General features: G+C 53.5%; 2 protein-coding genes across 3 annotated transcripts in view; one reads left to right on the top strand and one right to left on the bottom strand.

The window, feature by feature from the left end:
- Window positions 1-11,739, top strand: part of EZH1 (enhancer of zeste 1 polycomb repressive complex 2 subunit) — a 32,237-nt gene extending 20,498 nt beyond the window's left edge. For both annotated transcript variants that reach the window (XM_067020709.1, XM_067020708.1), the window contains exons 11-21: window positions 1,728-1,908; window positions 2,151-2,347; window positions 4,110-4,201; window positions 5,098-5,138; window positions 5,613-5,738; window positions 6,761-6,939; window positions 7,432-7,527; window positions 7,915-7,996; window positions 8,453-8,533; window positions 8,949-9,033; window positions 9,305-11,739. In XM_067020709.1, the coding sequence (XP_066876810.1) occupies window positions 1,728-1,908; window positions 2,151-2,347; window positions 4,110-4,201; window positions 5,098-5,138; window positions 5,613-5,738; window positions 6,761-6,939; window positions 7,432-7,527; window positions 7,915-7,996; window positions 8,453-8,533; window positions 8,949-9,033; window positions 9,305-9,365 (1,221 nt within the window). In that variant the 3' untranslated portion in view covers window positions 9,366-11,739. The remainder of the gene's footprint in view (window positions 1-1,727; window positions 1,909-2,150; window positions 2,348-4,109; window positions 4,202-5,097; window positions 5,139-5,612; window positions 5,739-6,760; window positions 6,940-7,431; window positions 7,528-7,914; window positions 7,997-8,452; window positions 8,534-8,948; window positions 9,034-9,304) is intronic.
- Window positions 11,740-12,036: 297 nt separating this feature from the next.
- CNTNAP1 (contactin associated protein 1) lies at window positions 12,037-27,128 on the bottom strand. The gene is made up of 24 exons (XM_059048333.2): window positions 26,813-27,128; window positions 25,840-25,941; window positions 25,552-25,745; window positions 24,955-25,102; window positions 24,661-24,864; window positions 23,863-24,047; window positions 23,104-23,247; window positions 22,219-22,480; window positions 21,573-21,722; window positions 21,143-21,314; window positions 20,573-20,679; window positions 20,307-20,426; window positions 19,737-19,940; window positions 19,382-19,538; window positions 19,169-19,296; window positions 18,686-18,871; window positions 17,636-17,857; window positions 17,140-17,379; window positions 15,885-16,238; window positions 15,597-15,724; window positions 15,045-15,138; window positions 14,609-14,854; window positions 14,453-14,500; window positions 12,037-13,360 (listed from the first exon to the last, which is right to left on the bottom strand). Exons 1-24 carry the CDS (start codon window positions 26,877-26,879, stop codon window positions 13,092-13,094), a joined length of 4,131 nt encoding a protein of 1,376 aa, XP_058904316.1. The 5' UTR covers window positions 26,880-27,128; the 3' UTR covers window positions 12,037-13,091.
- Window positions 27,129-27,779: the final 651 nt, after the last annotated feature.

Below are 27,779 nucleotides of genomic sequence, written 5' to 3'. Positions count from 1 at the left end.
CACAACAGGGTGAGCTTAGGTAAAGAATAAAATACCTTGATAAAATTTCTGCTACCAATTAAAATGAGGTTATACAGCCAAGTGCCTCTGGGACCATCTTTAGTGGGATAATAGAAGGAAAGATGGGAGAGAGTGCCACTGGATAAAAATCTGGAAAATGTGCCATATGGTAAAGCAAAAGAATAAATAGACTTTATCTGATTTATTTTTTCCGTAATATGTATTAACGCTTTCCTATGTGTCAAGCAGTATGCTGGCCCTTAACATATATTATCTTATTTTCATGCTTATAACAACATCTTGAGGTGGAGAAACTATGGGTTATAAAAGTTACATATTTTGCCTAAAGATTGTTACTATGTCAGTGGTGTGGCAGTGAGGAAATGCAAGCTCTGGTCTAACTCCACAGTCCATGCTTTTTTTTTTTTTAACACCATGTTATGTCAACATACCAGCATTTATATAACTCAGAAAGACATTACCCTCTCCACAGTAGTTTTCCTGGAATCCTGTGTATGTCACATTGTAGCATAGGCCCATAATATCAGATTCAATTAAATTCAAAACTTCTCTTTTGGAATTTCTTTTAGGGCCTTCTGAATATCCTTAGTAATGGTAAACCTTTATCCTTTACTTGTAGATTTAGTTTTCAGAAACAGCTAGAAATCTTTGGAAACCAAGTCTGGTGAGAAGACAGATGATCAAGCTGAATGATGTTATTTGGTCTTTAAAAAATAAATAAATAAACGTAGCTATAAAGTAACAAAACAGTATTCTTCCAAGTTTAAAATACTGACTTGGAGGGAAGTTCCAAAATTAAGTAGTAATATTATACAAATTCAGGGATTATACATTTTCTTATTGAAACAGAGACAGTGTGGTAAAATGTAAAGAACAATGAGGCCTGGAGACCAAGAGCCCTGATTCTTGTACCTACTCTGGAGTATACATGCTCTCAGCAGGTCCCTTCCCCTCTCTGAACCTCATTTTCTTTCTTTCTTTCTTTCTTTTTTTTTTTTTTTTGGCTGCTTTGGGTCTTTGTTGCTGCGCGTGGGCTTTTCTCTAGTTGCGGCGAGCGGGAGCTACTCTTCTTTGTTGCAGTGTCCAGGGTTCTCATTGCGGTGGCTTCCCTTGTTGCAGAGCACGGGCTCTAGGCACGGGCTTCAGTAGTTGCAGCACGGGGGCTCAGTAGTTGCGGCATGTGGGCCCTAAAGAGCACGGGCTTCAGTATTTGCGGCGCGTGGGCTCAGTAGTTGTGGTGCACAGGCTTAGTTGCTCCGCGGCATGTGAGATCTTCCCGGACCAGGGATCGAACCCGTATCCCCTGCATTGGTAGGTGGATTCTCAACCACTGCACCACAAGGGAAGTCCCTGAACCTCATTTTCTCATCTACAGGAGAATGTGTTCTCAAATTCCAGACAGCTAGCACACAAATGAATGTAAGATACAACTCACCGGACAGTTGAAGATGCATAGATGCATCGATTATATCTTTATAAAGATTATTTTGTAGGGCAGCTCTTTTGTGAACAGGTATAAGTTTGTAAGCTTTAGAATGTTTGTTAAGAAACTATAATGTGGTCATAATATGGTACAGAGAAAAGAAAGAAAACGAAAAAGCGTTGTTGTAAGTAAGCCCAGATATTGAAGATGGTTTGTGATGACGGGACCAATGTGGTGGCTCTGGGCCTGGTCCTGTTTCCTAACTGTGACACGGCCATTGCAGGAAGGAGCAAAGGAGTATGCCATGCTCCACAACCCTCGCTCCAAGTGCTCCGGGCGTCGCCGGCGAAGGCACCACGTGGTCAGTGCTTCCTGTTCCAACACTTCAGCCTCTGCTGTGGCTGAGACCAAAGAAGGGGACAGTGACAGGGACACTGGCAATGACTGGGCCTCCAGTTCTTCAGGTACAGTGAACAGAAAATGATCTCTTCTTTCCACACAAGGTAAACCCAGGATCCTTGCCTAGCACCTAACGCCTTTTTAAATTGTTCATTCTTTCCACATGTTCACCTGTAAGCAGTAAGGACAGGAAACATTTTTGTTCCTAATGATTCTGCCTTTAGAATGAAGTACTGAGTTTGTGGCACACCACTGATGACAGCTGCACCCCACCTTCTTCTGTTTCTCTTATTTTTTCCTTTCTTAGAGGCTAACTCTCGCTGTCAGACCCCCACGAAACAGAAGGCTAGTCCAGCCCCACCTCAGCTCTGTGTAGTGGAAGCACCCTCGGAGCCTGTGGAGTGGACCGGGGCTGAAGAATCTCTTTTTCGAGTCTTTCATGGCACCTACTTCAACAACTTCTGTTCAATAGCCAGGCTTCTGGGGACTAAGACGTGCAAGCAGGTACTGTCTGAAAGGAACAAGAACAAGCTGCTACTCTGGTGGCCCTTTTGCCTTTTTTTTTTTTTTTTTTGGCTGCCTTGGGTCTTCGTTGCTGTGCACGGGCTTTCTCTAGTTGTGGTGCGCGGGCTTCTCATTGCGGTAGCTTCTCTTGTTGTGGAGCATGGGCTCTAGGCGTGCGGGTTTCAGTAGTTGTGGCACGTGGGCTCAGTAGTTTGTGGCTCATGGGCTCTAGAGCTCAGGCTCAGTAGTTGTGGCACACGGTCTTAGTTGCTCTGCATCATGTGGAATCTTCCTGGACCAGGGATCGAATTTGTGTCCCCTGCATTGGCAAGTGGATTCTTAACCACTGTGACACCAGGGAAGTCCCCTTTTTGCCATTTTGTAAGACTGCCTGTCTGGACAAAAGCTGTCTAAGGCTCAGTCCTTCATGAACCTGTGCTTCTGGGCCATGAGGTGGGTTTCCCAAACATGGGGCCTCCTATGAATGCCAGGCCTAGCAAGGTTTGGGGATCCGCTCTCCTTGCTGAATTCTTATTTCTGTCCCTAGCCCCTCTCTACCTCTTCTGGATGTTTCTACCCTCTTCAGCTTTTTTTTTTTTTTTTTTTTTTTGGTTCCTGCCTTTCTTTCTAAATGTGGACCCATTTCCTAGAAGGGACCCCTGGGTCTTTCTGGGGGTCTTCTTATCTTGCATTTCTGCTCCTGCTTCTGTAGCTGCAGCTGCCACTGCCCCCACAACCCTCCATCAGTCTTCTCAGTTGCTTTATTCTTCAAATGTTGAATCATCAGATTTTCTAATTATGACCCCTATTAGCTGGGCCTGGAACTTATCCATCTCACTCACATCATCACTAGCATCACAATTTGATAGCAGCTACTGATACCCTGGAGGCAGGAAAAGCCTGCAGTGAGAAGACAGACTGAAGCACAGGGACAGGGAGTCAGGTGTTAGGGCCAAACTGTCCAAAAAGAGAGGAACACCAGAGCTCGAGCCCTGCTCACTTAGCTCCCTACCTTCTGAAAGTGTCTCTGTGACGCGTTCTTCATGTTCCCTCTACTTAGAACAAATAGAACCACGAGCTGAAGTGCCGTTTGCTTTCATTTTGGAGCTCATATCTATTTCCCCAAGGCACAGGTTTTCTTGACCTAAAAATCTGCAGAAATGTGTGCAAAACAATTTTTGTGTGTATTTTCCCGAGAAGAAGATTCATAGTTTTCATGGAATCTCAAGAGGGCCTGTAACCAAAAGGAGAAGAAAAAGCTGAAAATGAATGCTCTAAGGGAGGCAGCACATTGAAAGGGAACCAGCCTTCCTGAAATGCTGTCCTACTGAAATAGTCAAGGCTCTGACATCTTTACGCCAACAGAGGGAGCTAGTGCTTAGCCGGGTGGTACCTCTGGTCACGTCAGGCTCAGTCACACAAGGTACACAGTGCTGCCCTTCCTAAGAAGAGGCAGATACTGTTGGTAAGAATCGGCCCACTCAGGGCTTGGTAGGCAGAGCAGTAGATGAAAGCTACTGACCAGGAAAGCTGTACCTGTACTCAGTATTTCTCCTTCTCGAATCAGGATGAACACTTAAGAATTAACTTCAGAGCCAGTAACCCAATGTCCCAGGGCCACTCTGTCTCTCCCTACTGAAGATGCTCAGTCATCTGCCTGTGAGCTCTCCAGAACTCTCCCAAGCCCAGCACCTGGCTGGGTCCCTTATCTGACCACTCAGCTCAAGGAGAAGTGACAGGTCCTGTTGGATTTCTCTTCCAGGTCTTCCAGTTCGCAGTCAAAGAATCACTTATCCTGAAGCTGCCAACAGATGAGCTCATGAACCCCTCACAGAAGAAGAAGAGAAAGCACAGGCAAGGGTCGGGCAGAGGGCTTTCTGTGGCCGGCCTGTCCCTGTGCTCTGACCTCCCCTGGGACTTCCCTGCTGCCTCCCTCTTCAGCCACTGCCCATCAGTTCAGTGTCACCCAGCAGGGGGCCCGCCTTCTCAGTGCTCCCTGTGGGTCTGTGCCTTGGACCAGCCCTTCCCTTGTCCCTCGATGCTGTGGACCATGAAATAACTGGCTTTCCGGCTAAGCTCCCGGCTCCACCCTGAGGCCGTTTCTTCTCGCTGGGCTGTTAGTTACCACTGTGCCCACTTCTCAGCTCTGACCAGAGTTTTTTTTGCCTTTGGTTTTTTTGTTTTTGGCATTTGTGTTGTTTTTCTAAGTTGCATAACAACACTGTCTTCTAGCTAGTCTTTGCTTAGGGTTGGAAGTTTTTTTCTGTCTTTTGGTTTTTCGTGTGTGTGTCCGACACTCTGCCTGGCTTTATTCCCTGAGGAACTGACACCAGTTCTAGATGTAGAAGGAAATCCCTGTGGCTTCTCCCTTTCAACCTCCCCGTCCTGAAATGCCCCCACATCTCCACCTCTCCAAAGAGAGGGAGGGCAGGGGAGAGGAGACAGGGAGAAACAATAGCATTTTAATAGACACAGAGGGTTGGGTTTTGTTTTGCATCTGGTTTTTGTTCTTTTATGTATGTTTGTTTATTGAGAGGGGTGTTGTTCGTGTCTAAGTCTTGAGGCATAGGCCAGCTGCAGGTAGGATGGACTCCAGCTTCCATGGACCAACGTCCAAGCCTCCTGTGAAGGGATTTGGGGAGGATCCCCAGTCATCAGACCGCAGTCCCTCAGAGCAGGTCATGTTATCACTTACCCGAATCTGCAGAGTTCCCCAGGGTCATGACCCTGAGCCGTACCATCTCTTGCAGGCTGTGGGCCGCGCACTGCAGGAAGATTCAGCTGAAGAAAGGTAAGTTCCACCAGGGCGATCCGCTCAGGTCACAGCCTGTGGCCGCCCCTCCCGCTGCCCCACCTACGGCTGCACTTGTTGACCCGGCACGGCCTCCACGCACATTGCAGATCCCCCTGCAGCAGCTGAGAACAGCTCCTCACTGTAGCCGAGAAGACCTCTTAGGAGGTAGAGTCACAGGCCTGTGGTCTCTGACTGTCATCGTGGGCCTTTGCCAGGTTCTAGGCTTCGTTTAGTGTTTAAAATAGCTGCCCTGTGATTGGACCATTTCCACACTCTCCCCACAAAGCAAATCACCCCGTTGTAGCTTATGAACCATCACCTGTGATTGCTTCTCACTTCAGGTGCTAAATGTGTGTCCAAGGTTATGGTCAGAACAAGCCTCCTTTGAATGGGGGCAACTGGACCCTTGGGAGGGAGGGCAGCTCAGGAGTACGGGCACAGCAGTGTCCTGTCTGTTCTTTTCTCGCCTAGATAACTCCTCCACCCAAGTGTACAACTACCAGCCCTGCGACCACCCGGACCGCCCCTGTGACAGCACCTGCCCCTGCATCATGACTCAGAATTTCTGTGAGAAGTTCTGCCAGTGCAACCCCGACTGTAAGAGTTCTCCGTTTGCTGCAGTAGTCGGCCTCAGCATCCTAGGTTTCCCTCCTCTCTGGCCCCCACCCACCAGGCCCTTTGCTGCTTACGGGCCTTCTCATATTCTCCTTGCTGTGTTTGAAGCATTCTCCAGGGGAAACAAGATAATTAAGATCTGGAAAAAACCATTTTTTAAACACCCTGATGTGTATGATTTTAAAAGCAACAATTACACAGAAATCAGCTGCTTTTCTGACTTCACCTTTCAGGGCAGCATTAAGAAACATGGGAATCTTTTTCCTTAAAGTGCAAAAACACAGCCTCCCTCTCCAGGATATTGTTTTACAACGTATACAGGTTACAATTCTGTGTGTGTCTGTTTTAGTCTCATATCTGGAGTTTTAGCATCAGGTCAGTCTGGATGTCAGCAGAGCGTGGCACAGAGGCTCAGAGTGCTTCTCTCTCACGTCTTATCCCCGCCTGCCCTCCTCCACTCAAGGCTGAGCAGTATGATGGCAGCCCCCAGAGCTTGCAGACCTTGGTGCCCAGGCAGTTGTGCTGGAAGCACCTCCTAACCCAGAGCAGATATCAGTCTTAACCACAGTGGAGGGGTGGGTGTTAATGCTGGGAGGGCAGTGGGTGGAGGAGGATGATATAGAACGGATGCATTCTGAAAATGATTCTTGTTTTGATAATGAGGATTTACCAGTGAAAAGCACTGATTTCTTCTTCTCTGGGGCACTCTCCACCTCCCTTCCAAATTCTACTAACAAAGCAGGGGAGAGTATTGTTAGGGAATCTCTAGGAAACACATCTCCAGGGTCAAAGCTGCTTTTCTGACTTTCAGGCATGAATGTTGGTAGGCACTCCATTTTCTCTGAGAAACACTTGAGTATGTGATTATTGGGAAGGCAGCTTCTCTCCTCTGTTGCCACATACCCTTGAACCCATAACATGGACTTCCCCGCTGTCCCTTGAGTCAAACCCGAGCCCCAGCACTGGCCTGCTTCTCTCTCTACCCTTCCCTGCATCCCGCACAGGTCAGAATCGCTTTCCCGGCTGCCGCTGTAAGACCCAGTGCAACACCAAGCAGTGCCCGTGCTACCTGGCGGTACGAGAGTGCGACCCCGACCTGTGTCTCACCTGTGGGGCCTCGGAGCACTGGGACTGCAAGGTGGTCTCCTGTAAGAACTGCAGCATCCAGCGTGGCCTCAAGAAGGTGAGGGCTTTTCCCAGGACTCGGGGCCAGATGGAGTGGGAAGGACCGGCGATCCGAGTGGCCCCTTTCTACTGGTTCCTTAGGCAGTTTGTACACCAGTGTCGGTAAATCCTAACAGACACACACTTTCTGAGTTAATCAAGTGTTTGGTCCCCTTGAGGGATTAGAAAAATGATCCCCTGACCTGGCCAGGCTGAGAGGAGCAGAGAGGAGGGCCATGTCATTGACATTGTCTGTTTTTACTGGACACCCACCGTGGGTTCCACAGGCTCAGGCCCAGGAGGTCCCCGGGGCTAGAGGAAGGGGTGTCACATCTCCTTTCACCACCTCCCACCAGAACAGAATAGCTTAGACCCTTTTCTGTTTTCAGATCCTCTTACAGTTACTAGCTCTTTCCACCCTGCTCCCCGCAGCACACATGCACGTGCAGCACACATCCCCCACTGGCTTGCACACGCCCTGTAGTCTGAGGTTTGACTCCCTCTTCCCCAGCACCTGCTGCTGGCCCCCTCAGATGTGGCCGGATGGGGTACCTTCATTAAGGAGTCTGTGCAGAAGAACGAATTCATTTCTGAATACTGTGGTGAGGTGAGTGCTATCAGTTTGGCCCACATTCTTATCTGGGGAGATACTGATGAGAAACCCTGATTTTCTGTGGGCCAGACTTCTGTGAATTAACCTCGAAATAACTCAGCTGAGTTCTCATGTGGCCTCTCGGGGGATGCCACAGAACGGTTTGCAGTCCTGAAACAAACCACTCTTTCTTGTACTTTTTGGCAAGTCAGGAGACGCTGGTCAGCCTTGGTGCTGGTCAGCCTGGGTGGGTGGGGATTGGGAGGAAAGAAGCCGAGCTGTCCGTCCGACGATTCTCATCGTGGTCCTCAGTAAGCGCCCTCCCAGCCCTTTCTAGAGGTGGGGTGCGGTGCCCTGAGCAGACAGCCACATCCCCTGTTTGTTCCTTGTCTGTCTCTGCAGCTCATCTCTCAGGATGAGGCTGATCGACGAGGGAAGGTCTATGACAAGTACATGTCCAGCTTCCTCTTCAACCTCAACAACGGTAGGGAGGCTCTCTCCCGCCCCCAGGTGGTCTCGGGCAGGTCTTCCTACCACATTCCCCTGGTCGTAGTACAGGTTCAGGTCAGCTCTGAGTCTTCCAGCAGATGCTCAGAGCACAGTCTCTGAACTCAGAGACTCCATGAGCCACAGATCACTTGCTTTGGGAGAACCTCCATTTCCGGGTTGTGATTGTATTCAGAGCACCGAGCACTTACACCTCAGAAATCTCCCTCCCCAGTAGATGGGAGGGGAGGTATGTGCTTCCAGCAAGAAGAGGGACACCCACGGGGAGTGCTTCCACACGAGGCTGGTTTCTAGCTCCTGTGGGTGTGCTGGCTTCAGAGGCCCCCCTGCATTGTATTGTTTCTGTTACAGTTTAGTTGATTTCAGATTCGGGCTCAGGAAGCTGTAGAGTTGCCTGGTGAGCTCATGGTCTTCCGTGGTTTACTTTATACAGATTTTGTAGTGGATGCTACCCGCAAAGGAAACAAAATTCGATTTGCAAACCATTCAGTGAACCCCAACTGTTACGCCAAAGGTGAGTTCCCAGTAACCTGGGAGGTGGGGTAGGAGATGGATGCTTCATTTACTATGATTTCTATCCATTATTCAGTTTTTTTCATAGCTGAGTTACTTCTTTGTCCAAAGATAATCATGATTAACTTCTGGTATCATTTTGAGCCCCTCTCTCTCAGTTTTTAAATCTGCTTTTTTCACTGAATACATTATAAACATTTTCCCTGAAACGTGAGTCTTTTAAAGATAATTCTTTCCCCCTGTCACTAGCCAGAATAACAGACCTAAAAGCAGAGACAACTACCTTCATTGAGTACTTTCTAATTCCACTTCATTTATGTTTTCACTGGGAATTTGGAGAAAATCAGCCCAGACTCACTATTGACTGTTGACTTGGAGTTAAGTAGAAATCTAGCCTTGGGTTTATCCTGTTTCAGTGGTCATGGTGAATGGGGATCATCGGATTGGGATCTTCGCCAAGAGGGCAATTCAAGCTGGCGAAGAGCTCTTCTTTGATTACAGGTGAGGCAGCCAGGAATAGTCCTAGGGAAGTGACCCTAGAGGTATAAGGGGTGGCTGTTGAAATTGATTTGGGGTCTTAAGGTGAGTGGAGAAGATCTCATGGTGGGCAAGGCTTTTTCTTTGTTCTGATCTCTGAGGCCTTGCCTCAGAAGTGGGAGCCTTGTAAACTGCTGGTAGGGAGTGGGAGGGGAAGTGAAACGGGAGGGGACTCCATATTTTCAATCACAAAAGCCTTGGTAGTAACCTGGTTCCTCCTCCTGCTTTGGGACAGGTACAGCCAAGCTGATGCCCTCAAGTACGTGGGGATCGAGAGGGAGACCGATGTCCTTTAGGCCTCCTGGGCCCCTCGCCAGCACTTATGGTAGCGGCACTGTCCTGCTTTCATGCACACACCACTGCTGCCCCAGTTTCCTGCACTATGTGTCTCCCACACCGAGAAACCCCTACCCGCTCCCTCTGTAGTGAGGCCTCAGCTGTCTCCAGCGGGGACAAAACTGTCTCAGTGAGAGGGAAGACAGAGGCAGCTAGGGCTTGAGCTCCCAGGAGAGAGTTGCACAAGTGGGGACCGATCTCAGGCCTCGGAGGAAGAGAGCACAGGCTGGGGGCGGGTGACTTATGCTTGAGTTCTTATCAGCTACCCAGGCTGTGGGCCTCGGGAGTTAACTTGGATGGTTCCTAACAAGCATTAGCCTAACTTTCCAAATCAAGGGTCCTTCTGTAGTTGGGTTGCCAGCATATCTCTCTGTGGTCCTAAGACCTGGAGAGGACAGGCTAAGTGAAGTTTGGTACCTGGAGCTTATGAGTGGTCAGGGTTAAAGGCGAGCCTGGTGGGCAGCTCAGACCGAACTCAGAGGGGAGATGGGTCACCTTACTACCTCTTTCCTCCTGACAGGCTTCAAACTGAAAGAGTGTGGGTTCTAAGTAAAGATATTCAATGCTGGGAGAAGGAAAGCTGAGTGCCATCCTTCCACAGGCAGGGAGTGAGAACCAGCCTGACGACATTAATTAAATTGCTAAGCTTGGAGCCCACCCAGCAGGCTTTGAGAAACCTTCTCTGTATACTCTGGAGGTGGATAGACACGTTTTCAGATTCCCGGGAGCAGGTACCAGTGCCCTGTCAGCCCCTTCCAAAGTTCTGGCTTAGCGACTGCACGCAGGCATTACACCACCTCTGAAGAACTGGAGGGGGTCGTACAGCCTGGGTGTGATGCCCTGGTTCCCTGCAGATGTAGTTGTTTTCAGGCCTTTCATTCCCCTTAGAGGCTGGGCCCACAGGCCCACTCTTGCTCCTCTCTTCTAGGTACAGGGGTGCAGGCCTGGACTAGAGAGGGGGGAGGTTATTGGTTGATTACTTTCCTGTCTGTAGCCCCTGCTGTTGGAAGGGATGAGTTGACAGTATGTGTTTGGAGGTGGGTAAGGAGCTCCCAAATTGCACGTGTTTGGGATGGCGTCACGCATGCGGTGCAGACTGGCAGAGGGCATTTGAAGTGTCGAGAAGCAGGCCGGCCACCTGTGCCAGTTCCTGGTGCCATTCTTTCTGGGATTCATGCAAAGCACTTTATTTCCTTTAGAAGGTCTATAGATTGAGGTGGAATTTGAGCTAAGGTCTCTGGGGTCCCTGCCCAAATCTCATTCCTGAGGGAGGAGGGGGAAGGAGACAGTGGAAGACTCTCCTTCAGTTCTGTCTCATGTCGTGGGGGAGGCAGGAGGAGCTGCCTTGAAACAGAAGAACTGAGTGAGAATGGCACCAGCTCTAAGAGCCACCCCTGTGTCTACAGCTGGTGCTGAGCTGCAGGGAATAAGGAGCATTGTGCTGGGGAAAAAGACATGGGCAGGTACAGACTGGCCTAGGGAGTATTAGGTAAGGGAGCGGGCTTCTCCCTTCTCTCTGGGGAATTAGAGCCTCTCTTCCCCAGTGTGTGCGGACCACCCCCTTCCTCTAACCCCACTGGCTGTCCCATGAGGCAAGGAGTAGGGTTCCCTCTGGCCAAACTGTCACCTAGGGATTTTTGTGGGACGTGCATACGCACACACGCGTGCGCGTGCGTGCGCGCACATGCACACACACACACACACACACACACACACTCACATCCTCTCACCCGCCACACTTGTGGGCACACATGCACTCAGCACTGAGCACACACCTAGCTAGTTCCTGTCAGAAGCCTCTTCCCACCAGACTGGGCCAGCCCCCACTGTGATTCTGAAATCTACATCTGCTGTGGTTTGTATGCATTGTGTATAGGGGACACCCTCTAGCTGGACTGTGGGCTCCAGATTACTCATAAATTATAGGGAAAAACCAGAGACAGATGCAGGAGGAAGAGTTAGGGCCGTCTGAAATGCCGGGGACTGGCCAGAAGGAGCAGATGGGGGAAAAATTACATCCAGCCTTTGAGAGGCTAGGCTGACCCCACCCTTCCCTCAGTGTACAGAATCACTGTGTTTGATCCCCTCCTTCCCCAGTGACAGACCACTACTACTGCTGTTCCTCCAGCATTCCCATCCTTATCCCCTGCTGTCCCCCACCTCTGAATGACGGGTCTTAACCCCTCCCCCTCAGACATGTAATGATGGACGGAGCAAGGAGGTGTGGACCGGCGGGGGAGGCTGGAATATGTGCGGCTCTATTGCCAGTGAATTTCACGCACTTTAAAGTCCTGTGGCTTGTGACCTCTTATCTGAATAAAGTGGTAGAATCCATTTTGGCAAGTTGTGTACTGTGTGCTTCGGGGTCCAGGGATGGACCCTGGAAGGATCCAGGGATGGTGGTACAGGGGCAGCTCAGGCTGAAGCTGTAGCATTCTGATCTCCACTTGTCCACGGAGATCTGGGGTTGGGGCAGATCTGGGGTAGGGGGTTGGCAAGAACCAAGCAGGCTTCCAGTAGGTGATGCAAGGATTTTGAGTGCTCCCCACAGAGTTTCTGGAGCCGTGAGATTAGCTCCCTTAAAATCATCCCACTGTGCCCTGACCACGACGCCAGCTAACACACACAGACTTAGGCTCTGTCGCTCTGCTTTATTAGAACAGCTCCGAGTCTGAGAGCACAGCTTCAGAGTGGAGGCCGGATCAGGCTTGGGTGAATGACCAGCAGACCTCATGAGACTTCCAACACAGGAGAAGCACACTACAGACCGTGGGCACAGCACAGGACAGGACAGTCGATTGATTTTTTTCTTTTATATATAAACTGATAATTAAAAAAATTAGAGTAATATATAGAGTTTCTCTAGAGAGAGACTTTGCAACAAAAAATATATATAAAGAATATGACCTCCTGGGCAAACGAAGCAGCATCTCTGAGCGGAGGAAAGAGGGCTCCTCATGCATTGGAGAGGGGGGCCAAGCCTTTGGACAGGCACCAAGGCTACTGCATATCTTGGAAGAGGGAGGAAAAGTAGAGGGCTGGCTAGTCAGTGTGTCTGCGTTATTCTCTCTACATTGCAAGTTTTTTATGGCTTTGGCTAAAGCATGTAAAGCAGTGGAGGTACTAAGGTGCTAAACTGAGGCCTCTCGGTCTCTGTAAAAAACAAAAAACGGGGGTGGGAGACATCAGTAAAGCCCTCCCTAATCCCCAACTGAGTGGAAGCAGATGTTCTGCAGGGGAGGGGGAGGCTGTGGGGGGTATGACTTAGCAGCCTCCTCCCCCCATACCCTGTGCATCCCTGCAATCCCGCACATCTGTCCCTGCTGAGATTGAATATTTGAAGGGAGGCAGTTAATCTCCCCTGCACTCTGTTGTTAATCCCTGGCAGCAGCTGGAACAGGGATGGCAGGAAGGGCCTGTCTTAACCCCATGAGGCTTCTTTGGGGCAGGCAAACAGCCAGGAGCCTGAGGAAATTGGGATGGGCAGGGCATTGGTTTAGGCAGTGAGGCTCAGCCACTCCCTTTGGTCCCATCTGTAGCTCTGCCCGCCAAACTTGGCAGGAGGGAAATCCTCTGGATGAGCAGAGCCAGCTAAGAGGAGCCAAATGTCCCTGATGGGTGGGGTAGAGGCAGGGATTGGGGAATTTGGAGGAGATGGACTTGGTCCCTGAAGCCCTTCTCCTGATTTATTCAGACCTGGACTCCTCCAGGATCTGGGGTAGGTTTTGGTCCTGGGGGCCAGGGGCTGGGGCTGGAACTTGGGTAGAAGCTGGTGTTGGGGCCGGGGCTGGGGCTTGGGCCGGGCCTGAAGTAGGTAGGGGAGGTTTGCTGCCAGGGTGGTAATCGTGAGTGGCCTTGGGCTCATTGGTGTGGTAGGAGCCCTTGTAGCGATGATTTTGCAGATAGAAGAGCACCAACATTCCCACCAACCCCAGCAGCAAGAAGGCCACCAAAACTGAAAGAGAAAAAAAGGAACAATTCAGGGCAGATCTTTGGGGTTTCACCTATATACATACACACATGTATGCTTTTGACCTAAAGCATACGTGTACAAGAGCATCAGCTGTATGGCCACATCAAGCCATTCTTAAGTATCTGGTAGGTCTAAAGTCCGGGCTCATCCCCTACCATCTTCTATTTCTAACATTCTCTTTCCACATCCCTGGTACTTACCCCAATTTCTCATCTCTCTGGATGTTACTGCACCCCTATTTCCTCATCCCTTAGCTTTAGCCTCATTTTATTTTTTAATTTTCATACAACAGTTTTATTGAGATATAGTTTACGTACCATAAAATTTACCTTTTTCTAGTGCAGTAAAGCTCCTTGGGTTTTTTTTTGTTTGTTTTTTTTTTGGTTTTTTTTGGGTTTTTTTTGCAGTATGCGGGCCTCTCACTGCTGTGGCCACTCTCCCGTTGCGGAGCACAGGCTCCGGACGCGCAGGCTCAGCGGCCATGGCTCACGGGCCCAGCCGCTCCGCGGCATGTGGGATCTTCCCGGACCGGGGCACGAACCCGTGTCCCCTGCATCGGCAGGCGGACTCTCAACCACTGCGCCACCAGGGAAGCCCCTAGAGCTCCTTTTAATAAACAGTTCCTGCCTGATTCTGGGACCTTTTAGATATTGAACACCTGACTTTGGCGGAACATAATGACCATGATCCAACAGATAAGCATGTGACTTAAGCTGCTCATCAGGAAGTGGAGATTATCTGATCCACAAGGTCATAAAGTCAGATGTGACCAGCAATGGATTACCACTGAGAAGAGATGGTATATGGGATCAGGCATTGATGGCACATCGCTGTAAAAGCTTTAGCCCCATTTTGATATTTCATTTCAATTAAAAGTCTATAGCATCCTCAAACACTTAAAAATCTCCAACCTGATTGTCAGCTACCTTCAGCATAGCCTGTCTCATCCTTCTGGGCACCACCATGCACCTAGTGCCTTCACCACCCCTCAGCCCTGAGGATACGGGGCAGGGAGGCAACGCTGACAGCCCGAGGGTAGCATGAGGAGGTCCGGGTAGTGACAGTGCTACTCACAGCCCAAAAGTATGGCAACCCATCCGTCATCGTGGTAGTATGGGAAGTCTGAAAAAGAGAAAGCATCAGGTAGGAGAAGCTGCCTCCAGGTGAAGAATCACTTCCTTTCCCTGTTGTCCCTCTCTTCCCTTCCTTTACTGTGTCCCAGGGATGTACCTGGGGGCAGATACCAGGGGTCCAGCTCAGGTGGCACCTCTGAGACGAGACGTGGCATGGCTCCGCAGTTAGACTCAGACAGTTCTCCCTGAACGCGAAGGGCCTCAGCCAGCTCCGAGGTCATGGGTCGAGGTGCTCGGAAGTGGCTCTTGAGGGGAGCCACGTTGTTGAATCGGACACCAGACAGGCAGCCCGAGAAACCTGGTGTGTTGTAGCGCTGGATCTCCGGGTCAATCACTCCCGTCTCTGAGGGAGAGGCAGCCCAGAGAGAAATGGGCTTGGACCGCCACTAGCTCTGCCCCCTCTCACCATTGCTAGGTTCCCACTCCTCTTTATCAGCACCTCCATTGCCACTCCCCATCCTTCACTCCCCTCTGGGCTCCAGGGACTTCACCCACAGCTCCTTACCCAAAACGCCCTCTCAGCCCCAGCTTACCCATAACGCGCCCCAGATACAGGGCCTTGGGTGAGTCCAGCTGGCTGTCCACCAACAGTGAGAACTTCTGTTCTGTCAGGGGGAAGTAGTCCACCTGAGTGCGGAGGGGAAAGGAGATGAGGGGGGGAGAGCCGGGGGCAGACGTAGCCCAGGCCAGGCTGGAACTCTCCTCTCCCAGTTGGTGGTGAGTCCTAGCTCAGTCCCAGGTGGGCAACCCCTGGACCCAGACATAGGGTTTGGTATTAAAAACCCAACAACCTGGTTTTGAGCCCTGTCTTCGCAGCTTATGGTGGTTTGACTTTGGGAACACACCTCTTTACTGTCTGAGCCCCTTCGGTGATTTGTCAAACGAAGATCAGAAGAGCTGCCTACCTGAACTACCTCACAGAGCGGTTGTGAGGTCCCATGAGATAACACACACGAACATCCTCTGTAAATTGGAACGTGCTCTACAAATGCTAAACGTTTGGCATTTCCCACTGCCACAACCTAGACGGCGAGGTCGTGGTGTGAACCGGCCCGCCCCCCTTGTCCCCCTCCCCCTGCACGCACCTGGATGAAGAGGTTGCGGTAGACCCGGGTGAGGTTGACGCTGTGGGGCTGGCCGTCAGTCACGGGGCGGGTGGTTAGCTGGTACACGTAGGGACTGGTGCCCAGCTGATAGCGCAGCTGCAGGGTCCCTGTAGGGTGGGGAGGAGGAAGAGGGGGTCTCCTCTCAGCTCCCGAAGTCCCCATCTTGTAAGAGCACTTGAGTCCTTGTATTGGTCCGTCGATAGTTATGAGAATGGAGGGCACCCAGAGGCAGCTGGAATTGAGAGCGAGAGCCTCGGGGGGGCTTACCGTCTTCCTTGATGAGCACAGCCATATAGTCACGCACAAAGGAGCTAACGTAGAGCAGGACGGCGGGGGCGGAGTGGGTGCTGAAGCTGAAAGACACCTCCTCTCCGGTGACATTGTAGACAGGTCCACGGTAGCCCGGCACCGGCCGGCCAGGCCGCGGGTAGTCAGGCAGGCGGTACCCAGGGCCGTGGTAGCCGGGCACGTAGCCAGGAGTGTCGTAGCCCGGGATGTAGCCAGGCTCGTAGCCCGGCACTGGCCGGCTCAGCATGTGGGAGAACTCGCGGGCTGCGGAGCGCAGCGCTGACTGGAGGTTATAGCGCATCCAGGTGCCCGGCTCAAAGAAACCGCCAATGTCTGAAGGCAGAGGTAGTGAGGTCAGGGCCCCCGTCCCCACATTCAGACGCTGTATGTCATCCACACACACCCTCTGGCACGTGTCCCCAGTTTCAGCCACCACCACAACCCATCTCCATTCACTTTTAGGTCCTCTGGCACCCCTGTGTCATGGAATGGAATCTTAAAATCATGGGAAATGTAAAAAATCATCTAACCCAACCCCTGCGTTTTACAGCAGGGGAAAGTGAGGCTCAGAAATGGGTAGGTACTTGCCTAGGGATACACAGTAAGTGGACAGTCAAGATTAGAATCGAGATACCATAAGCCCATCTGGTACACCTGCCACTACTCACACTTCCGAACCAAAACCAAAGGCCTTCCGTGAGTCCCTTAGTACCTGTATCTCCCTGCCTCACCAGACTTCTCCCACCAGTGACCTCCCTGCTCACTCATCCTCCTAGACCAGCCTTAGGGAGGCTGCAGTCTGGGTGTATGTGCAGAATCTTGCTATGGTGCGTATCTACAACCAAGAACCAGGTTGTAGACATGTTTTAGGAGTGAAGCGATTGTCAAATAGGAAATGGCGTAGGAGGGCATTGTGCAGCCTGAGGGGGATATGCTTGCAAGTGGGGTGACCTGTGTTCCCTTGGTGACAGTGGGAAGATGGGGAAGTTATTTGCTTGTTGCTTTTGATCTTTTTAGTGCCAGCTTAGCTGTACCATCCCTTCCTTGCCCCACTTTATGCCTTTGGAGTCACCCAACATCTTCAACTGCCTGACTGCCCCAGCTCAGAGCTCAGGAGCCCAGGACAACCACAGTATTCCCTGATGCTGATTTTGTGCCCTCCTTCCTTTCCTGCCCTCCCTACATCCCATTATGCCCTATGGCTCCCTGTCCTCCCAGAACCAGCAGCACTAACCGTGGTTGCAATATGGCCCATCAAAAGCCGTGAGGTCACAGTCACAGGTGTAGTAGCTGTAGCGCTCCACGCAGCGGCCTCCATGGAAACAGGGGAACCGGGGGTGGGCGCAGTGGCCCGTGCAGTTGGGTGAGGTACCCTCAGAAGCATTGGCACGGCCCTCCAGGTTCAGAGTCACTCCATTCAGACGCATAGCCCTCAAGCAACCCACGAAGGGCCGCCTCTTAAGCTCCGCAGATCCTGGGGAAGGTGGGCAGGTCAAGAAATGGGTGTAGAGCCAGAGACAGGGATAAGTATTGGGGTTCGGAAGGGAGCCAAGGGGGCTAGAAGAACAGAATAGGTGCCAGGGACTGGAGAGGACAGGTGGGCCTTTGGCTCACTCTGAGGTCGAGGGGATTGGGACCTAAGACACAGGGTTCCTGGAAACAAGGAGAGTGGCCTTGAGAGCAGGGGAAGGTGTCAGAGGCTTCAGACCTGCCTCTGGGTTGCTGCTCACCAACATAGAGGGGCTGGTCGTACTCCAGCCAGATGTAGGTCTGCAGGGGCATCGGCCGCAGCACCCAAGGCCGGTGATCCACGCGGAGCCGGGCCTGCTTTACATTGATTTCAGCCCGGACCAGGTGCCACTCGTCATCGTTGAACTCAAAGTCATCTGAGTGCACTGTCAGGTTCTCATCCCCATTCCCCACGTCGAAGGCAAAGACCACATCCCGGGATGCTGGACAACGTTGGGGGTTAGGGGAAGAGGACTCAGACCTCCAAGATCCCTCACAGGTTCACCTGATACAACCCCTCTTCTTCACCCTCTGGAGCTCCTTGAATGTCCCTCCAATCTGTCTACAGCTTGGGACAAAACCCATAAACTGCTTAAAACCTCATACCCCAGACTTCCCTGGTGGCGCAGTGGTTAAGAATCCTCCTGCCAACGCAGGGCACACGGGTTCAAGCCCTGGTCCGGGAAGATCCCACATGCCGCGGAGCAGCTAAGCCCGTGCGCCACAACTACTGAGCCTGTGCTCTAGAGCCCGCGAGCCACAACTACTGAGCCCACATGCCACAACTACTGAAGCCCGCGCTCCTAGAGCCCGTGCTCCACAACAAAGAGAAGCCCCCGCAATGAGAAGCCCGTGCACAGCAACGAAGACCCAACGCAGCCAAAAATAAATAAATAAATAAATGTATAAAAAAAGAAAAAAAAAAAACCTCATACCCCTGGTCTCTCCCAAATACCCAGATCCCTGGAGCCAGCTTCCCAGCCCCACTTCTCAGGTTTGAAGCATAGCTCATCAGGTAGAAGACCCCCCCGCCCAGGAGTCCAGCTTCCTCACAAGTCAGGGACCTAAGGCCCAGAGAGGCTAAGTGGGTGCTCAGGGTCACGAAGCCAGCTATCAAGACAGAGCTGGGTGTAGAAGCCAGAGCCGTCTGAAGCCCTTTCCATGCTGCCTTGCAGAGGGGCATCTTACCCCTTGTCGCTTGTCCCAGCCTCCACCCACCCCACACCTCCCCCCAGGGATCTTCATCCCCCCGGCAACGGCTGCCTGCTCACTGTTGAGTTCCACCCGCACGTAAGGTCGGCGCCACTGGCAGTAAGGGCCCCCTGTATTCTCTAGGAAGACTCCTGAGGGAGCCGAGGTCCTGAAGTAGAAGGAGACATCAAGGCTGTGGTTGGCCTGGATCGGGGGAAAGCGCAGTGCAGCCCCAGTGTGGAAGGCGATGGTGTTCCAGGAATTTCCTACAAAACCAGATGGAGGAAGGCCTTGTCAGCAAGGTAGGAGGGGAGAGGGGTAAGGCAGCCTCAGGTCGGGGGGAGACAGGGCAAAGGGGGACAGCTAGGGGTCCCCAGGGAAACTGAAGGCGTGTAATGAAAGAGAGGAAGGTGCCGAGGAACAACACAGGTGTGGGCATATCACACCAGGAGCTGGGGTGTCTGGCAGTGTGCCCTAGAGACTCCCAGTGGATCAGGTAGCCTAGATTTTGGAAACCGGAGAGCTGACCCTGGGAGGGTACACAAAAAGGGTCTGTCACTTACGATCACCATAGCAGCGCAGAGGCCTCAGGAAGAACTGGGCCTCAGAACTGGAACGGTTCGTGTCCCCCACCACCACCTGAGTGACAGGCAAATGGTCCACAAAAGTCAGCAGGCCCTTGTCGGTTCTCCTGTGCGGACAGGATGTGGTGGCTCAGCCTCTGTCGCTCAGCTGTCCCTGGCGTCCTGAAAGCCCTGTCCCTTTGCCCCCCTTACCACTGGGGCTGGTCGGCGTCACAGTTACAGTGCAGAGCAGGGTCCACACAGCTCCGGTCCAGACCACAGGCACAGCGCTGAATGCCGGGCTGCGAGCCACCCCAGTAGAAGTGCTGCTCCTCATTTCGGCCAATCCAGAAGCTATAGGGGTAGCCTCCTGGGGAAGAGGTGCAGGCAGTTTCCAGGCCCTGCCCTCCATTAGCCTCTGGGATCCTCTCTCACCCTTCCAACCAGCCCAGACCCTTTCTCTAATCCTGTAGCCCAGGGCTCCCTTGAACCCTCTAATCCTCTTCTCCCAGACCCCACTGGTCTCTCCTCCAGCTCTCCACCTTGCCCTCCCCACCCCCGCCCTAACCTGCAGTGTTGAGCAGCCGGGAATTGTAGCAGGAGAACTCAATCCACTGTTCACAGTGCTGGGAAGCATTGGCCAGGGCACTGACTTCCTCCCAGGATGCATTCCAATACTGGACGGCCCCAAGGAATGGCCGCTCCATGCTAGAACCTGTCACCCGAGTTGTCCACATCCTGTCGTGCCTCACAACTGTCCACGCCCGGTTCTCTGGGGGAGGGGATGAGGCAGAGCTGTGGCTGGAGACAGGCATTCCCTACCCATCTCCCTACCCATCACCTTGCCCCGCCCCCAGCACCACTACTGCAATCCAGAGCCAAGAAACGTGGCCAGCAGCTCCATTCCAGCCCAGCTCTAGGCCCCCAACGTCATAGGCCAGAGATGAGATAGCTGGAATGGATCAGGAAGCTGGAATCTACCTGCAAGGCTGAGTGTCCCCTTCCCCCTTCTGTCCTCCTTTACCCCCACCACCATTTAATCTTACTGGCCCCTGTCCACCCTTCCATCCTTCCATTTCCCCCACACTTCTGCATTGCCTTGTCATCTGCCCCTCCACCACCCATCAGAGCCACTTACCTCGGATATCACAGTACACTACAAATGGCTTCAGGGGGCCACTCCCATCAGGATCAATGGTGAAGTTGCCAGAAGTTTTCCCACTGAGCCGATAAGCCTCACAGGATTCCTTATACAAAGCTGGTCGGTGGTGAGGTGGGGAAAAGGCAATTATAGGGTCAGGGGGCTAGGAGGGCCGGCCCCACCATCTCTAGCAGCCTCATGATTGCCAGAAACCTCCTGACCTCCCCTGTCTCTGACTCTCCCCCAAACCCAAGCTGGCTTACGTTGGTGGCAGGTCTCCCCCTTGTAGCCTGTCAGTTCACAATAGCAGATGAAGTCATCCCAAGACTGGTAGCAGCGTCCGTCATGCTCACACATATTAGGGCTGCACCTAGGTGAGGGGGTCAGCACCGAGAGAAGGAGCCTTATGGGGAGCTTGAGAGTAGGGTCTGATCCTTACAAGCTTCACTCCCAGCTCCTGGGAGCACCAAAACCCAGTGTGAAACATACTCCACCTAACAAGCTTAAATGCTGGGGCATTAGGCAGGCCTCAGGGCTCAAGTACTACTGTTTCCCCTTCCCCAAAGGAATAAATAATGCCTTACTTCCCCCACCCCCCAAATAAAACCCTCGAGGACCAAAAACAGATGCTTCATTTCCATTCTGAGCATGTGTCACTTTAAGGGAAGAAATAGGAGGTGAGAGGTCAAGGAGGAATCATCCCCAGGTGGGAGACTTAGGAGCTGGGACCAGGAGAAGGGAGATCATTGAGAAAGGCCATTCCCATCATTGGGAGACCATGGAAGAGGGCTTTGGAGGGGTCACCTCTTGTAGGGAGAGGGGCTTCTGGATACCTATCAGTGATGCCACATGTGTCAAAGAGGACCTCAGCATAGTATCCAAGCCGCCGGCCCTCCACCAGAGTCAGGTTGACCAGTTGACCATCCACCTTGAGCAGCTCCATGCAGCCATGGAACGCCGTCTGGTTGGAGTGGCAGCCCGATCGACTGGCTGGCTTGGGACAACCTGGAGCAACCACCCCTGTGAGGCCCTCCCCAGGGGAGACTCCAGCGACCCTCCCCCAGGGAGATGCCAAGGGAGAGCCAGACATGAAGGAAGGAAGGGGGCTAGTAGACAATGACAGTGACCTTCCAGTCCCCAAGGCCCCAGAGGGACAAGAGGGATTTACTGCTACAAAACTCTCCATGTAGCCCTGTCTGGGTGGACTTAGATGGGGCCTTCCCACCCAGAGACAGGGGTCTAGCCAGGTCGGCCTCCACTTACCTCCAAAGAAGTATGAGGTTCCTGTACGGATCAGCAGTGGGTATGAGACCCTGACCTCTGCCCCCTCCACATCATCAATGCTGATGACTGCATGGTTTTCCTGTGCCACAAAATTCACCTCGTGCCAAAAGCCATCATTCAGGCGGAACCCTGGACAGGACAGGAGGATGGTGTGGGGTGGGGGTGGAGGGGGGCGCACCACATTCTAGAAGAGTACCTAGAGCGGGAAGGCAGCAACCCCACTCTGTGTCCTAACAGTAGCCTATGTGCCTCCCATTTTTACACTTATCAACCTGAGTGGTGACATCTCTGAATGTCTCTCTTCACTGTGTGGAACCCCAGTGGCTGACACAAAAGTCATAACTGAATGACACCTCCAGAGACCCTCCAGAACTGGAGAGTACCAGGATTCTCAGCCTTCCTGCTTCTCCTGGCACGCTTAGCTCCTCAGATCTGCCCGCGCCGCCCTCCAACTCCCGGCAGCCTCCATCCACTCCCACCTCTTCCCAGGGCCCTGGGACCTCCTGCCCTGCTCCCTCCCTCACCCCTCTCCAGCGTGCAAAGGCTTCACTCCAGGCCTACAAACTCCTCTGCTCTTTGCCCTTCTCTGGCCTCCCTGTGCCTCCCCCTGCCCTCCGCCCCTCACCAGCAGCAAACTGAAGTTTCTTTCGGCCAGTCTGCACGATGGACACATTGACCTGCCCTTCACTGAGCATCAGCTCCACGTGGCCCAGCCCATCCCCCAAGCGGGAGAAAAGTAGCAGCCCGGTGAGATCCCAGGTACGGAAGCGAAAAGAGACTGCGAGGCGGCCTCGGCGAGGGAAGCCAGGCACTTGCACGAAGTTATGAGGACCTCCAAAGTTGATGGGGTGAGGAACCGGGTCCAGGCAACGGAATGCCACCTTACCCTAGGGACGAAAGTGGGGATCCATCAGCACCCGAGCCGATGCCCAGCCCCACCTCTGTGAGGAGTGAGGTTCCCTGGGTGCACCTCCCCAACTCCCCCAGAAACATGTCCAGCTGTGGAGGAGGTCTCCAGCCACAAAGTCGGCCTGCAGGACTCTATCCTGATCTACATCGCCTCCAGGGGCGACCACTCCTTCCCTACCTTCCAGCGTGGAGAGGCAATTTCCCGCCTGCTTCCCGGCAGCAGTGCCTGATTGTGCTCCTGAGTTGAGGTGGGGGGAGCACCTACACCCACACACCGAAACAGCCCTGGGTTCAAGTCCCTCCTCAGCCCCTGTGCAGCTGCGTGACCCCTGGCGGAGCCACTCAGGGTCGCCACACCTTATTTTCCTCAGTTATAATTGAGGAGATGCTCAGACCGGACCACAGCTTTTAACCGGGCGGTTGGGAGCTGGCCTTTCGCACTCCCTGTGAGTCAGTGATGACACCATCACCCCCACCTGAGCATCTGGCTGGGGAGAGGGGTCCTCGGCTTTTACATGATTCGCAGTATCTCTTCCCACTCCACCTCTTGGTTCCAAGCGGCTTTGACGCCCCGTCCTCCCAGATCCCCCCGCCCACTGGCCTCGAAGGTGATCCGCGAATGGCGCCGCACGGCCAGGTCCGCGATGTTGACTCGGTTGAAGATTACGTTTTCCATGCAGCCGCGGAAATTATGCCGATAGGCAAGGTTCTTCTGCGCGGCGCCCACCAGACCCCCGATGAACATCTGCGGGCGGAGTGAGGAGTGAGTACACTACAAATGGCTTCAGGGGGCCACTCCCATCAGGATCAATGGTGACGTTTCCAGAAGTTTTCCCACTGAGCCGATAAGCGCGGCAGCGCGCGCGCGCGCGACTTTCTCGCGCTCCCCCGCCGTACACTTTCCCACGCTCCAGGCAGGTTGAGTTTCATAAGACTTGAGACACGCATTGCCCCAGTATCGGTATTGAAGCTGGAAGCTCGCTGGGCCTCCCCAGGCTTGGGTTCTAGCCCTGACTCCACCACAAATTGGCTGCATGCCCTTAGGTAAGTCAGTGAACCTGTCTGGGATTCTTTATCTACAGATCAGGGCCCGAAGGGGGCAATTTTCTCATCTTGCCCGATCCCCCAAATCCAGATTTCCAGACTCCATCTCAGTAGTTCTGGGGTGGAGCCCGGGAATCTGCATGCTAATAGCAACAGCAACAACAAAAACCCAGGCCTTTCTGGGAGTTTGCCAAGAGCTGCTAGCATATTCAGACACCCGAAAGCAGAGTCTTACCTCTGGTAGAGAAAAGTGCTGTCCCCCACCGGCCCACCCAGCATCGCACTTAACCAAATGGCTCCTCCTCTCTCCGCTCACCTCGGTGTCCAGGTTCAGTCTCTCAAAGTCGCCATTGAGCACGAAGCGCTGCTCGTGGCCGTCCAGGGTGAGATTTGCGTCGCGGCCAAATCGGTCCACACGTACGTAATGCCAGTGCTGGTCATTGAGGACGCCACCAGCGCTCACTGTTGTGTGACCGGGCCTTGGCTGGATGGGGCTGCTGCCTGAGGGTAGGGTGGGGCGAGGTCAGACCTGGAACCTGGAAAACCCAAGCGAGCCCTACTGCCCAGCTAGCCCCCAGGCAGAGCAGCAGCGGGCCGCACAGAGGAGGGACTGCCCAGGGCCCAGGGCAGCCAGGGAGGGTGGGCATACAGAGATTGGACCACCCTCAGCCTGGGATGGAGCAGTGGCCATTGGCAAGTATGGACTTAGAGTAAGCCATTTAACCTCTCTGAGCCTCTGTTTTCCTATCAGTAAAACTTGAGGCACGATAGTTGCTTCTACCTCATCATGTGGATATTATGAAAAGCGATTGAGATACAAAATAATAACGCTTTAGGCGTGTGTGTATACGTATATACACAATGTTTTTACAATGAGGAAACAGACTGGGGAAGTGTTTGTCCTGCTGGTAGGTGGTAGAGCTGAGACTGGAATCCGCTTCTCCTGATCCCGAGTCCAGTGTTTTGCTAGCACCAAATTTTACACGAAAAAGGCGGGTTGGTCCAAACACTAAGGAAGGGAAGGATAAGGAGTGGGGTGCGGCTTCGCGGAGGAGGTGCAACAAGAGATGTGGGAGGAGAGCCTCAGGCTTTGCGCCGGGATGTCTGAGCTCACCCAGGCTCATGTGCAGCAGCAAGTGCGCCCCCTGCAGCTCGAGTGTCACGTAGTCGCCCTGGGCGCCCTCGGCGTGCAACAGGAGCCCGTCCTTCTCTTCGGTCTTGAAGCTGAAGGCGAACACGTCCCACAGACTCCGACTGACCCCTCGCGGGAAGCGGTACGAGATGGCATCATCACCATCGAAATAGAGCACGTCGGACTCTGCGCGAGGGGCAGTAGGTGGGTTGGGGACCGGGGAGACTCTTTGTCTCCCGGGCAACCCCGCCCCAGTCCACGACCTCACACCCTTACTGTAAGGGCAGCCGTAGAGGCCGAGTCTCAGGCCGATCTTGCCGCGCGGGTTCCAAGCCAAGGGCACGATACGGATGTAGCGCGCCGTGAAGTGGTAGTGCAGGTCGTGGCGAACCACCGCCGACTCGTTCACGTTACCGAAGAAGGTCTGAGGGGCAAGGGAAGAGGAGTGACCACGTCCCCACCCTCTGCTTGTTTCTCCACAGCCTCCCAGCCCACAGTTGTCGCATCTAGCCAATCTCGACTTCTGGAAGGCAAACACTGCTTATCTCCCTTGCCTTCGTGGCTTTACACAAACACGGTTTCCCAAGCCTAGAGCGTCCCATTGTATCCTCAAAGGTCAACTCAGATGTCACCACCTTCATGAAGCTGTCCCAGATTTTTCCCTGAAGTATGTTAAACCCTGTCACTGGGAATATCTTGCACACATGGGGAGCTGACAGCCCCTCTGGACTGAGTCCTTGGGGAGGAAATCACTGCTCCTCATCTGTGCCCTCACCACCACCTCCTGCCCTTCTTCCAAGATTGCGCCCAGCCCAGCCCAGGTCACAGAGCTGAAAAGGTTCCCCAAGTGTGTGCGCTGGGAGCCTGGAGTACCGCGTTGTGCCCTCGCTGATAGAACGGTGTCCAGCTGTCCACTCGGTCGCCATAGAGCAGCATGTAATGTGTGACCCAGTCCCAAGAGTTAAAGGAGCCCTGCGTGGCCACAGCCCGGATCCGGTGCTTCTTCATTAGGTCGATCTGGAGCCAGGGATTTGGGTCCCCAATCCGGGGAGACCATCCGCTTATGCCTATAGAAGGCGCAAGGTCTTTCACCACTGGTTCCCCATTTACCTCCAGTCCTCCAGAGTCCCCCACCCCACCATGGGGTGCCACCACGCTCACCGTGCAGCCGGGCAAAACGGGGCGCAGTGAAGAGCCCATAGTAGGAGGAGGCGCCCAGGGAGCGTGCATACAGGGGCCCAACCAGCTCCTCGTCACAGCCGTCTGGGTTGGGGTAACAGACATGTTGATCAGGGCGGCCCCTCCCAGTCTTCCCAAAGGCCCAGCACGCTGAGCAACCGGGGCTCTTTCTTCTCTCTCCCCCATTGCAGACCCAGCCCTAACTTAAACCATCTACTCGACCTGGTCTGCAGCAACAGCTGCACACTTCGGGGAGGCTGCCTTCTTCTTCTGGAAGAACCCGTAGGCCAGACCCTGCCTAGTACCAGCTGGGGTTCAGTACACCCGCAAACACAATCCCAAACCTCAGCATCTTTTAGAACCTGAGTCACCCCAAGACACCAATCCAGCCCCAGCCTTAGCCTCAATCCCAATCAGCAGCACCCACAGACCTGCACCAACTCCAAATCCAGGCCTTGGTCCCAACCCCAGCCAGTCCAAGCACCATCACCAGTTCCACGTCCAACCTTAGCATCATAAAGGGTCACCAAATACGGCATGGATCCCAACCCCAAAATCCAGCCCCAGCCTCGGCCCCAAACCCTGGTCCCTGGGCCAGCTCCAAGCCCAGCCCCAGCCCCTGGCAAAACCTTAACCCTAGCGGGGTCACTGGCACCGCCCTTATTCCCAACCCTCAAACCCAGGCACTAGCTCCCGCTTGGATCCCAGTCCCAAATCCCCGCCCGGGGCCGACTCTATCTTCAGCTCTGAGCCCAGCCCCATCGCCGGGCGCGCGCGCCAGCCTCGCAGCTGCATTGCGGAGCGCCGGGGAGAGGCAGGAAAGGATGAAAGCGCACGAGCGCGCGCCGGCCGGGAAGGGACCTGCGACCACCCAGCCGCAATGCGGTGCAGGACCCGCCCTGCAGACCTTAGACTCCCAGGCCCAACCTCGCCTGCCTGCGAGCCCCGCACTCACAGTAGCCCCAGCCCCGGGCTCCCGAGACGGCGGCGAGCAGGATGCAGAAGAGCCGGAGACGCATCATGCAGGGCTGACGGATCCCGGCGGCCGCCTCCCAGGGCCCGTCTCCGGCTAGGGCTCCAGTTCCAGCTCGGGCTTTCCTCCTGGGGTTCGCAGTGGATGACTATCTCTCCCCCTTACCCACCCCTCCCTCTTTCCTCTCTCCCCCAACCCTTCTCCCTTGTCTCTCTCTGTGCTGTTCCTGATTCTCCGCTGTTCTCGCCTCTCCTTCCACCCTCTCTCTTCTCACCTCCCCCCTCCCCCAGCCTCTGTCTCCTGGCACGCGCCGCTTTCCCGGACCCCGCGCAAGCGCGCGCCTCAGCCCTGCTGCGAATGGGCGGGGGTAGAGAGCCTCCCGTCACCGGGAAATACCCTGAATAACCCGAGGCCGACGGGGACCGTGGCCTCAGGGATGGGGGAAGGGAGGCTAGGGACGGTTAGGGGGTCCTGAAAAATCCAAGAAAACGGAGATGGAAGGGCAGGGGGTGCTTGGAGATGGGGAGAAGAGTAAGTAAAAGAATCTAACATTTTCTGACAGCAAATTATGTTCCAAGCACCCATGCTAGGCACCCTCAGCACGCTGTGAATTCTGCATTTTTACCGCACTCCACTCTGCAGATGAAAAACCTGAGGCTCAGAGAGGTCAGAAAACCTACTTAAGATCACACAGGTGGCTAGCAAACGATGATATTCCAAAACCCATTCTTTTTCTACTGGCACGGTAAAGAGAAATTATTTTTTAGGACGTAGAATAGGAAAGTCAGGTAAAGAGGGCCCACAGACCTTAATCCCCACCGCCCTCTTGGCCCTTCTCCCCGCCCCTTCCTTCCTGTCCCACTAGTTTAACTTCTGTCCCCAGTGGCTTTACCTCAGAAACCTGAGTAGCCAGAGATGGGGACTGTGCCCGCAGAGCAGGTGGGAGTGG

Source organism: Kogia breviceps, chromosome 19 (genome assembly GCF_026419965.1).
Source record: "Kogia breviceps isolate mKogBre1 chromosome 19, mKogBre1 haplotype 1, whole genome shotgun sequence".
Lineage (NCBI taxonomy): Eukaryota > Metazoa > Chordata > Mammalia > Artiodactyla > Physeteridae > Kogia > Kogia breviceps.
This window is presented reverse-complemented; position numbering and strand designations above follow the sequence as displayed.

Coding starts and splice junctions, on each gene's coding strand:
- CNTNAP1 (XM_059048333.2), bottom strand. CDS start 26,879: ATGATGCGTCTCCGGCTCTTCTGCATCCTGCTCGCCGCCGTCTCGGGA. Junction 24,048..24,660: donor GCTGCTGCACATGAGCCTGG/GTGAGCTCAGAC, acceptor CCCTACCCTCAG/GCAGCAGCCCCATCCAGCCA. Junction 20,680..21,142: donor ACATGTGGCATCACTGATAG/GTATCCAGAAGC, acceptor CCCCTCACCTAG/GTGCAGCCCTAATATGTGTG.